General features: G+C 37.9%; 1 protein-coding gene across 1 annotated transcript in view; it reads left to right on the top strand.

Moving 5' to 3' along the window:
• Window positions 1–529: 529 nt before the first annotated feature.
• DOCK2 (dedicator of cytokinesis 2) overlaps window positions 530–12,064 on the top strand; it is a 111,119-nt gene continuing 99,584 nt past the window's right edge. The window contains exons 1-2 of the mRNA XM_010171727.1: window positions 530–569; window positions 10,328–10,411. Coding sequence (XP_010170029.1) covers window positions 530–569; window positions 10,328–10,411 — 124 coding nt within the window. The remainder of the gene's footprint in view (window positions 570–10,327; window positions 10,412–12,064) is intronic.

The raw sequence follows: 12,064 nt of genomic DNA, 5'->3' as shown, positions 1-12,064 counted from the left end.
GAGAGAAGAAAGCAGCTTTTAAGATGTAGTGTCTTGTGGAGTCAAATCTTTTAAACCTGGTTTTGGTATCATTTAAGAGCAAAGGCTTCCTTGATCTTTCAGAACTGAGCTAACTAATGTTTAGAGATTGTTACCGTAGCTGTGCTTTGTACACAGTAGCCTTCCTTCCAGTGTAGATCGTGAGTTTAGGGGTGGTGCAGGAGAGGACTGGGTTGGTTTTTCTCCTTTTTGCTTGCTTATGTTACAGCCAGTATCGTGCAACAGAAACACCCAGTTTGGGATTCCCCTCCCCCATGATACTGGGGTACAATATCTTGAGTTGAGAAAAGAGGAAGGAAGCTCTGAACAGTAGCAAATCTCACAGAACTCTCGCAGCTGCCTCAGCCTGCCTGCTCGTCCTCAGTGACAGCAGCTAGGAAACGGATCTTGCTTCCAGTGTATTTTGTTTGTTACTAATCTTCAAGTTTGCGTCCTATAAATTTTGGTTTCCTTGGTGGTGGGTATCCTTTGAAGCCTCACGGATTCACGTATGATGGCGAGATGGCACAAGACAGAGAAGAGTGGCGTGGGTATGTAACTCAGTATAACTGCCATTTCAGTTTTGTCTTCAGAACTTCTGAACAGGATGTGGGCAGGTATTTTCTCTAGTGTGATGAGTTAACACCCTCCACTTTACCATGGTGGCTAAATGGAAATGATCAATTTTGTACAAAGTTTTAATCTTTCAAACAGAATGACAAGAAGTACACGAGTGTCAGGTTAGTAGATGTAACCTTTCTACCTCATCACGCACACCCACCCCTTCAAACTCTCACAGTAATGCAGCTCTTTCCACCTCAATCTTTTAGAAACATTGAATAAGTAAGTAGTATGTTGTACAATAAGTAGCAGCTAGAACTTATGGGGAACAAATGCAGAGGAAGGGGAATCCTTTGCTTGCTTCTGAGACTGTTACTTGAGATTAGGGTTACAGAAAAACCTGTCTATGAGTTGGTAAGTAATACTTCTTGGAAAGAAAGTCAATTTCCAACATCAGTTTTTGTTAAAATGAAGTTAATTTGTGTCAAGGACTAAACTGTGTTCTTAAAAAACAAACAAACAAAAAGCCTTAAAACTAGGAATCAAAGCTGAAGCACTTGAAAGAAGTGTCCTGCAGAAGTTAACTGCAGGTTCTCAGTACAGAGGCCAATTAATCCTTATTAATTCTTATGTCTTACTTTACTTATTAGTGCATAGTTATTAAACTATAATGCCCAAATTCTTCTAAAGACGTTTTTTTATTCAAGAAGGCCATAATATTTTGTGATATATATTAAAAACAAAAAATCCCACACAACTGGCTTCATGAAATAAAATGAATCATCAAGGAATTAATAAGAGGAAAAGAACATCTTCCTGCTCAACTTCCATGTGCACCAGTGGCAGAATTGTGAAGTTGAAGTGGCCTGTTCTGGTTGCAGTTTATATTACAAAATAAAGGGGGTAAACATCTTCTGTTTCAGTTTTACTAATAGGAGAAAGTACTTAATTTTTGCATTTGTTTTTCTGAAAGCTATTGATTTGGGAGAATGTAAGTGGATTTGTTGGATGTGGTCTCTGTATCCCTGTACCAGTGATGGATGTTATATCACATATGGAGATAAGGACTAGATGCTAATCAGTTATTCACAGGAATAATATAAAACAAGCTTCACTTGCAACAGCGTTTTACAGGGAGTATTTTTGGGTCAGGGTGAGTTTCATTTAATTACGAAAAAGGCTTGCTCTTGCACTATGATTTTTAACGTTATGGGGGCCAAATGACCTGACATCAAGTGAGGTATAGGCTGGTGATTTTTTTGCACATGCCCCTGCAGTGGACCAACCTACTCAGCCTGACCAATGCATGTTCCCTGAAAGGGCCCTGAGTTGTCATCTGTCTGTCACTTGTTCAACAGCCAGTCTGCCATGCTTTGTTTACAGGGAAGTTTTGCCTGTTTGTAACTTCGTAGCCAATATGATCACAGAGTATACAAAAAAGCTACTATGATATAGTAGTCTCTATTTGAAAGATATGTAATAAAACACACCTTGTGAAATAAATTACTTCATGAACTAATGACAATCCAGTGCAGTTTGTTTTCATGAACACTACAATGCATTTTGATCAAACAATTCACTGCACTATTTGACTTAAAACACAATATTCAGAATATGCAATCTTGTATAGCAGTGGTCTCTTAGACCTCTGATGTAAGAATATTTATTTCAATACGGAAGCTTTTAACTGAATCACCGTAAACACTTTTATTTTAGTGCATAAAAAGAAATCAAACAATAGGAAATAACATATAGTGGCAGTATTTTGATACTGTCAAAGAGACAATACAAATTCAGGAGTTCTTAAAAACGCAGAACTAGGTTTTACTTGATCGGGCAGTGGACCAGTGCTCTTGCTCTTCAAATATTGTCAGCTCTAACAATTACAGCACTCGTTTTAGTGAGTATGTACTATGTGTAGCTCATCGGGTGATATCAGTGCAATCGCTGCTATGTACAGGTACAGCTTTCTGAAATGTGGTCTGCTGGAAATATTGCAGAGAAAAAATTCTTTTTTTATTATTTACAAGTTTTAAAAATTAATTTCCTGCTGCAAATCAAGAAAAGGACAGTTAGCACTTGACCTATTGTTGCAATTAGCTCAAAGAAGCAGATAGACACCATTTAATTAAAAGAAATCTGCACAGAGCATGAATAATGAGAAGGGATTATCAAGTGCATCACATAGGAAATGGTGCAATCGATTATCTGTATGCTACTGTTTAAAAGCAAACAACAAATTTATCAAAGCTTTGATATATTTTCTTTAAATAGGTAAAGGAAGTGATGTATTCAGTTTGTGAAGCAGCAGATGGACTTCTGCTTTACACTCTGATAATTCTCAAAGATGATACCTTTTCCTTTGTATGCATTTAAAAAAAAAAAAAAGTAAACCTGGTTAGCCACAAAGTAGCTCAGGAAGAAAGACTGTGCAACCTTGCCTGTGCAGGACTAATAACAGGACAAATGGGATTAGGCCTACAGTTTGTAGTAGTTCCTTGGTTTATGGCTCAGAGGGTAAACATATTTAGTTTGAAAATTTTGTAGCTGTCAGATATCAGATTTTAAGGAATCTATGATACAAAGCATTTCAAAGCTGGAAAATAACAGTAGCTCGTTAACACTGACACGTATACTTTGAATATATATTCCCTCTACTGTAGTTACCATAGCCATTACTGATTATTACACTGCTCTACAAGTTGTTTTAGATGTGTTCTCTGTGCATACTGAACTGCTCTTCGAAGGGTCTGATCGTGCTTTCCAATGAGAAGTCTAAACCAGAATATCATAGCTGATGATTTAGAGTAGGTCACTGGGGAGAACTGACCTGCAGACGTGGTGGTATTTCCTTTACCCTGTGCTTGCTCCCCTGCAGTTCTAGGCCACAAGCACACGTGTGATTTTGATGTAAAAGAAAATCTGTGCAAGCTGTGTCACTATGTGTGGTAATAGTACTACCATTTTCTGTTTCTCTGCTCACCCCAAGTAAGTCTGTTTCCTGGATTAAAGAAGGTTTTTCTTTTAAATATTTTATTACAAGACTTTTTATACTTGGATGTGTTTGTTTTTTGTTTTTTGTTTTTTTTTAAAAAAGCACAGTTGTAGCAATGTCTGTGTCTCTGGTTAAGTCTGTTGCAAAGCAGAACAGGGAAAATGGGAACAATAGTCAGATGGTCTTTCCAACAATAATAGAATAGTAGTTATTTAGTAGTCATACATGTAACTTTTTCTTGTAGGTCATCTTCAGTAGGGAGCATTCCATTTCTGCTTTTGCGTAGTTGCTTTAAGTTAACAGATAACGACAAATTCAATAAACTCTAGTTTATACCCAGAAGTTCCTTTTCTTAGCCAAGTTGTTGGCTCAGTCTGTTTTATTTTCCTTTATCTTGTAAACTAAAAGTATTTGTTCTTTCATTATATAAGTTGGTAAGAACAGTGGGAGAATCTTTCACTCAGAATAATTTAAAAAAAAAACCCAAAACAAACAAAAACCCCACCACATAAACCGACCAAAAAAAAACCCCCAAGCAAACACACACACATACCACCATCCCCACCATCTCTAGTTGTCCTGTCCTGTACTGTCCTAGCTACTCCACCCTTCCCCCACTGCCTGCCCCCCCCACCCCTCCACCCTAAAATAAAAAAAAAAAAAAAAAAAAAAAAAAAAAAAGAAAAAAAAAATCAGGGAAATAGTCACACTGAGGATTTAGTTTTGGAAGGGTGTTCAAAGAGGTTTTTAGGTACTAGATAAACTTATGCTCTTAGAAATTGAAGGGAAAATTGTGTAATTGCTAAATTTTAATTATAGGAAACTCATGGAGTGATGAGGTCTGGAATATGGGGTATTGACAACTGTAGTCACCAGTAAAATGCTTTTTGAATATAAGGTCTGCATGCCTCTTGCATCTCAGGAAAATCAAGAAATATGGGCAAACTGAGTCTAGTGAGACATATAATGTCTGTGAAAGTTGACAAACTTTTAGAATAATACAGACTGGAAACTTTTGCATCACACAGGGCTATTTTGTCTTCTATGTTTTTGGAAATCTTTGTTTTGAAGTCTCTGATGAATGATTCTCATGTTGAATTTCTGTCTTCTATTAGAAGTGTGCCTGATGCCTTCAGTTTCCACTGATAAGCAGAGTTTCAGCTTGAGAGTGTTTGACCCAACCTTTGGATGAGCAGTACTATGCCGAGTAGATTTAGAAGACCACACAATCCCAGCTGGGGTTCTTGGTTATGCTAGAATGCAGGCTATGTTCCTGCTTTTTGTATTTTACTTCAATAGGTTACTCCAGATAGCTGATATTCAGCTTTGTACTTGGAAACTATATTCCTGATTTTAGACATGATGCTTGTTCTTTAGTCTTGAAGCATTCTCAGCATAAATGTGTGCTACTTTTATGGACAGTACAGGACAGAAAAGTCATGGTAAACTAGTGGTTTGGGATGACAGTTTCCTACTAATGTGCAAGATAAAGTGTTTGAAATCTGCTCTGACCTTGAGGAAACTATCACATTTTTAAAAAAGTTACAAGCATGTGAAACATTGTGTTGGTGTGCCAAATTAAAGTGTCAGATGTACTCCTGTACTGCTGAATCTGAAAATGGGTATTTGTTGATTTGAAGCATAGGCTGGGGGGAGGAGAGGACTGGGTAACTTCTCTGAAACTGTAGAAAAGCCTATGCTCAGCCTGAGTGCAAAGGACTGTGACTGGCTTGCCTGATTTCATCTGCTGAAGACCTCTGAAAACTATTTTACATCTATGTGAAATCTCTGTAGATTGAGCTGTAAAGGAGGCAGAGCTCTGTTCTGGGTAGGTTGCTTGCTTCATGGAATGCAGCCCCTGAACTCAGACTGTTTTAGCTGCTTGGGAAACAACAGTTTTGTGAAGTATTAGCTCACTGCAAAAGGCAAAATGAACTAAGATGAAGACAAAGCTGGGGAAGGAATCTCTTTATACACAATTTTTCATGAAAAGGAAAAAGCAGTTAAATACTCTGATTTTCACGAAGACTTCTAAGAAAAATGACCATGCTACTATTTTCTGTGAAAAGGTAGAGAGTCAGAAAAAATATCTTCATATAACTAGTTGGGTGTGTTAGAACTTCCTGGTTCTTATACCGGCTTTACTGTGTTTAAGAAGGAAAATAAGTAGCTCAAGTCAGCTAAAACCTCCATCCGGACCCAAGACTAAGCCTGTGAAGAAACCTGTATACAATTGTTATAACAGTTCGTTATCTGAGAACTGAAGAGTGCATGATTTGCAATAAATTAAATTAGCCTCTAACCCATGTTGAGCTTTGGTACCTGTCTCTGACCTGTTAAATATTCATTAGAACTGCATCCATTTCGTGGCATTATAGCACAATTGCTCTGTGAGATTTAAGAGGAGATCCATAACTCAGAACACTGGAACACAAATTTTATAGGTTTCTTTCCAGAAGTAAAAAAAAAAAAAAACTGTTAGGGCTGCGTAATATTTTCACAGAAAGCTTGTCTGTGTCCTTGCTGAGAAATTTCACCCTGTTTTCATGAGAAGAAAATGGTAACTGAACAGAAAGAATTGACCTGTAAGGAAAGAAGGTACTACTTTTACATTACTACTCACAAAGCAGAGCTATAACTTTCAAAAATAACATGGAACAGGATTCTTGCTGAGGCTGTTCATCAGAAATTGTCTGAATATGCAGAACACTTCATGAGTTATCACATAGAAATTATTGCAGATAGTTGTCCTATTATGGCAAAGTGAAACTAAGAGCTGCTTCAGCAAAGCTATACCTTGGAAATTTTTTTCAAATTCTGTTTAAGTGGAAAGTAGCTGAGGAAACCAACTTGAAACATGGCTTATTACTAAAAGATGAGTCTCAAAATGAAACAACATAATGCTTACATTTGTTACAAACAACAGGGCAGGGACTTGACATGAAAGAAGGTGGGAAGAAGCACTGGGATAATAAATGGCTTCAGTATTACAGGTCTGTGGGACTTCCCTTGCTTAGCATTCCATCTTGCATTAGCTTACAGTCTAATTATGGGAACAGCATGAATCCGTGTTTTTAAAATACATGAATACTGAGGAAATCTAGCTTTTTGAGGAAGGGATTCTGTTATCTGGATTACTGTGAATTTTCTGGTGTTTTGTGTGTGAATGTTTCCAAACAAAGCACGAAGTATAATAATTTCTTTTTTCTGCTTGTGATATTCTAAATTGAGGACATATAATTTAAATTATAAAATGTTAACTGTGCTTCTGTCTCAATCTGTAGTTTGAATTTATATTTTAACAGGAATCTTACTCTGAACAAAGAGTGACTGTTTCATTTATCTTGTGTCTTGGAATGTCAAGAGAAATGTCCTTTAACAGATTTTCATTACTTTGGAAAACATGTACATACCTATGTGGCTTAATGAAACAGGCTTCATAGCCATGCATATATTCAACAGCATACACATGTCTCTATCTATGTGCATATTGTATCCAACAGCTCTGGCTTTGATGGATATGTAGGAATTAAACAGAAACAGGAATTTTCTTCAGCTTTCATACTCATTTTTTGCTACTAGGATGGACACTGGTAGATGTCTTCACTTATGCTCTGGGTGGCTGAATGTGTGAGTTTGATAGCAGTTAGACATGGAAGCTTCTTATAGTAACCATCTTTCCAGCATGTATTGTTTGGCTGAACAAGAAAGGATTCTTTGGGCATGCTTCATCTTCCTGAGGTACAACTTAAAGCCCACTTGTGCTTGCACAGAGTTCAGTTTGGAAAATCTTTTATGTTAGCAGTTTGACCTGGTATTTTTTAGGCTTGCTTTCTGAAGCAATATTGCTGTTGTGGTGTGCTGGCTTTCAGCTCATCTCTGGAGGGACCTACAACAAACACCTGGAATCAAAGTGGGTTTTGCATTGGTTGGTTTGTTGTTTTTCTGTGTGCTCTGTGTGTGTGTGTCTTGCTATAAAATTACCACTGAGGTTATGGTGAGCTCTGAAAAGGTAGGTTTTATTCTTCACTGATCTGGGGAAAATTTGCCAACTGTATTCTCAGTGAACTGTAAAGTCCATACTTAGGAACACTGTTTTAAGGCTGGAGTTCCTGGGCATTCTGAGTGAATCTGACAGCATCTGTGTATAGATACACTATTGATGGGAACACGTTAGCCTGATGCTGGCTGCTAGGGAGGGCATATGCTGTCCAAATCTTTCCCACTAATCTTATTGCCATGACATCAGTCGCTCTTGAGGTCTGTAATTGCTATTGGGACTTAGAATGAATGCTGGGGTCTTCAAACAGGCCACCTTCTGTGCCTTGAGCGTACTGTCTCCTTTTGTAGTTATGGCTGGGACAGAGGGTGCCAGGGAGTGGAGTGGTAGACAGTTCTTCAGAGTGATTTGAAGGAGCCTTTATTTCTACTGGCCAGAGAGTTATCAGTTAGAGTATGGTGGAAGATATAATAGTAAAATTTTCATTCACAGTTAATAATTAAAAAATTAGCAAATGTGGTAGTTAAGCTGTCTGGTGCTGTAGATAATACATCTAGATGTAGCTGATGGTATTAGGTTGCTTGATTGTTTATACAGTTTTTTAATAATGGCATACGGGAGATAATTTCTTATCATAAAATGTCTGTATAGGTCTATAGCTTAAAACTTTGTAAAGGAATTTGTTAAACTAATCCTACCAAAAAATTCAAATTCTAGAGTAAAATTTTCTCATAAAGTTTCCACTTACTCATTTAGAAAAGTCTTAGCTGGTATAGCCACTTCCTTTGTCAGTTTGTTACTGCACTTTTCAATACATTAATTGCTGTTAAATAAAGTTTTTAAGAGAGCAAACCCAATATGCAATGTGAATATATAACTCAGTAATTTGCATCTAAATTTTGAGACACATACAACTGTAAGGAGAGCAGTGCATATTTTGAAATATAAAGTAGATGATAGTCAAGGGTGATCTTAATCTGATTGGACATTTCAGGAAAACAGTAAGAGCACACACATCACCCTCACCTCCCCCCAAGCATTCCAATGGAAACACCTCTTTAAACGTCATGATAACTTAGAAGGATTATTCACCATCTTCTATTTCTTGAAATTTTTGTGAAGACTAACGAAAGGAAGCCAGTCAGAACATAACTCCACATCTACTATACACATTTACCACTTAAATTCAATTTTGTGTTGAGCTAAGGTAGTTTCTCTGAGGATCACTGAGGAAGTGTCTTCAAGATTCTCTTCAATAAATGTCTGAAGCTGGACAGTAGAGCCTCACTTCAAAGTTGTGGTTTTTTGTTTGTTTTTTTTTCTTTTTTCTCCCCCCTTACATTTAATGATTCAAGCCCTGCTCTACCCAGCCAAGAGGAGGAATGGGTGGGAAGGCCTCTTCATGTCAACAAAAATAAGAACTTATTTTTGGTCCAATCAGTCTCTTAATTAAATCTGAAATTCCTTCTAATTTCTATTCCAGAAATACAAAGAATACAATCACGGCAAAAGAAACAAGAAATACAATTTATGGAGCACTTGAAAAAATGAAGAGGATCAGTCTATTTAGTTCTATGCTCCTACCTTAGCCATTTTCATGAAAGACAATTTAATTTGAGACTTTAAAAGTAATTTTAAGTAAAATGTGTTTTTAGTATACATTTTGGCCTAGGAGAGACTAATATCCTGCTTTAGAAGCCTGGAGCAGGGAGCAAAAGGGATACAGGAATATACTGAAGGCAGGCTCAGCTTTTTAGATCAGTTTTCCTCTAGTCTAAAATACTGCAAGTTTGGATGTTCTGTATTTGTGGATGGACTGGGATGCTGTCATGAGAAAAGGAAGAAAACCCTGCTGACTGATAGATATCCTTACTGCATAGCAGAGGTCATGGTTAATAGCTAGTGTACTGTTCTTACCTGTACAGTTTAATTGTGGTTTCAGGCTTACATATTTTAATCAGTTTCCCTGTCAGATACTAGCTTCAATAGCCACTTCTACTCTGTAATGCTATTGTAAAAGTCTATAACCAAGCCCATGAAGAAAAATTATACAGAAACAAATGCTTGCCATAGCAGCCCACATCCTGTAGCCCTAGAATGTAAGAACTAGTAAAGAGGCTTATTTTCTTGAATTCTCTGTGAAACTTAGCCGTTTCTTAACCACATATAGATAAACTTCTGATTAGAACACTTAAAATCCGCTGCTCCTTTGTTCTTTTCAGAATGATCAAGTACAGAAAACTATGAAACTTTCTACTGTTTCCATATGAAACACAGTTTTGTGTTAATGTGAAGCACCTAAATGCAGGAAAAAAATTGGTAAATTCAGTTTTCAGATGTGTCTCTGTGCCCCTTCTCACCAGTGTAGCCATAAGTTTCTGTAAATTGTACACTTAAATTCTTAGACCAATAGACTAACAATTCTCCAGCACAATGAACATATATATATTGAAGACTTGCATTTAAATAGGTGCTTTTAAATCCTGGGCAGAGCAGTTATGAATAGCCTGTTTTCATGCATATGCTGGGGTTTTTTTTTGTTTCCAGCACTGACCATTTTCAACAACTTTGTGTTTTCACAAGAAAGGAGGTTAAGTAATGGTAACAGATTAAGTTTCTTAATAGAATTATGGTTCTGTTTGTTCATTCTAGTATATTTATACTACTACCAGAACCTTAATAAGCATGTGTGTTTTTTAATTCTAGTATAATGTATGGCTGCATTGAAAAACAGTATTTTAATAATTTTTCAGCTATATACAATTTCAAAGGCACAGGAATGCTACAACTACCTCTACAGATTGGTGATGTTGTCCATATCTTGGAGTCCTGTGAAGGTAAGTCAGTTCCCTTCAGGCTATTCAGGGTATAGGTTTCTCTGTGAATAACTTAATCCTTTCAGTTCACAGCAGTTCCCTGTGTTACATAAGTAGTTGTCTAATGCTCTTACTTGTATTGGTGGTGGTGTTCTATTTTGAGGAAGAACTTAATCATTTTTGGAGAGCCAAAATCAGAAATGTTACAGTACATGTGGTTTTCTTGGGTAGCCATTACCAAATGAGGAAGTCATCAAGGTGAATGCAGAGCTTGTGAAGTTCATGCCAGTTTGTAATATCATAGAATGGTTTGGGTTGGAAGGGACATTTAAAGGTCATCTAGTTCAACCCCTGCGCAGTGAGCAGGGACATCTGCAACCATATCAGGTTGCTCAGAGCCCTGTCCAGCCTGACCTTGAATGTTTCCAGGGATGGGGCTTCTACCACCTCTCTGGGAAACCTGTTCCAGTGTTTCACCACCCTCATTGTAAAAAAAAACTTCTTCCTTATATCTAGTCTGAATCTACCCTCTTAGTTTAAAACCATTTCCCCTTGTCCTATTCCTACAGGCGCTACTAAAAAGCTGTCCCCATCTTTCTTATAAGCCCCCTTCAAGTATTGAAAGGCTGCAATAAGGTTTCCTCGGAGCCTTCTCTTTTCCAGGCTGAACAACCCCAACTCTCTCAACCTGTCTTCATAAGAGAGGTGTTCCATCACTCTGATCATTTTTGTGGTCCTCTTCTGGACGTGCTCCAACAGGTCCATGTCTTTCTTGTGCTGATGACTCCAAAGCTGGATGCAGCACTGCATGCGGAGTCTCACCAGAGCATAACAGAGAAGCAGAATTGCCTCCCTTGACCTGCTGGCCACACTTCTCTTGATGCAGCCCAGGATATGGTTGGTGTTCTGGGCTGCGTGTATTGCTGGCTCATGTCCATGCTTTCATCCACCAGTACCCCTAAGTCCTTTTCCTCAGTGCTGCTCTCAGTCCCTTCATCCTCCAGCCTGTATTGATCCCCCACCTGGGGATTGCCCTGACCCAGGTGCAGATCTTGCACTTGGCCTTATTGAATCCCATGAGGTTCACATGGGCTTGCTTCTTGAGCTTGTCCAATTCCCTCTGGATGGCATCCCGTCCCTCAGGCGTGTCAACTGCACCAATCAGCTTGGTGTCATCAGAGAACTCGCTGAGGGTGCACTCAATCCCATCATCTGTCATTGATGAAGATATTAAATAGTACTGGTCCCAATACAGACCCCTGAGGGACACCACTTATCACCAATCACCATCTGGACATTGAGCTGTTGACCACTAGCCTCTGGATGTGACCATCCAACCAATCCCACATCCACTGAACAGTCCGCCCAGCAAATCTGTATCTCTCCAATTTAGGAAGAAGGATGTTGTGGAGAACCGTGTTAAAGGCCTTTCAGAAGCTCAGATGCTCTTGTAATTATTATTACTAACTCAACAGTTAGGTATTTGTAAATGTAATTGCAAAAGTAATTTATTTTCCATCTGCAGTGATGTTCTTGACCAGGTAGGAGTTTAAAAAAAATATATAAAGTGCTTCAACCTTTGAAAATATATTGTAAAATTATCTTCTTCAACCTACTTCCAATGTCAGTTGTATCTTATTAACTGTAGTTATGTTAAAGAGAAAGGCCAGCTGC

The sequence above is a fragment of the Antrostomus carolinensis genome, unplaced genomic scaffold (assembly GCF_000700745.2).
Source record: "Antrostomus carolinensis isolate BGI_N321 unplaced genomic scaffold, ASM70074v2 scaffold16907, whole genome shotgun sequence".
NCBI classification, from domain to species: domain Eukaryota; kingdom Metazoa; phylum Chordata; class Aves; order Caprimulgiformes; family Caprimulgidae; genus Antrostomus; species Antrostomus carolinensis.
This window is presented reverse-complemented; position numbering and strand designations above follow the sequence as displayed.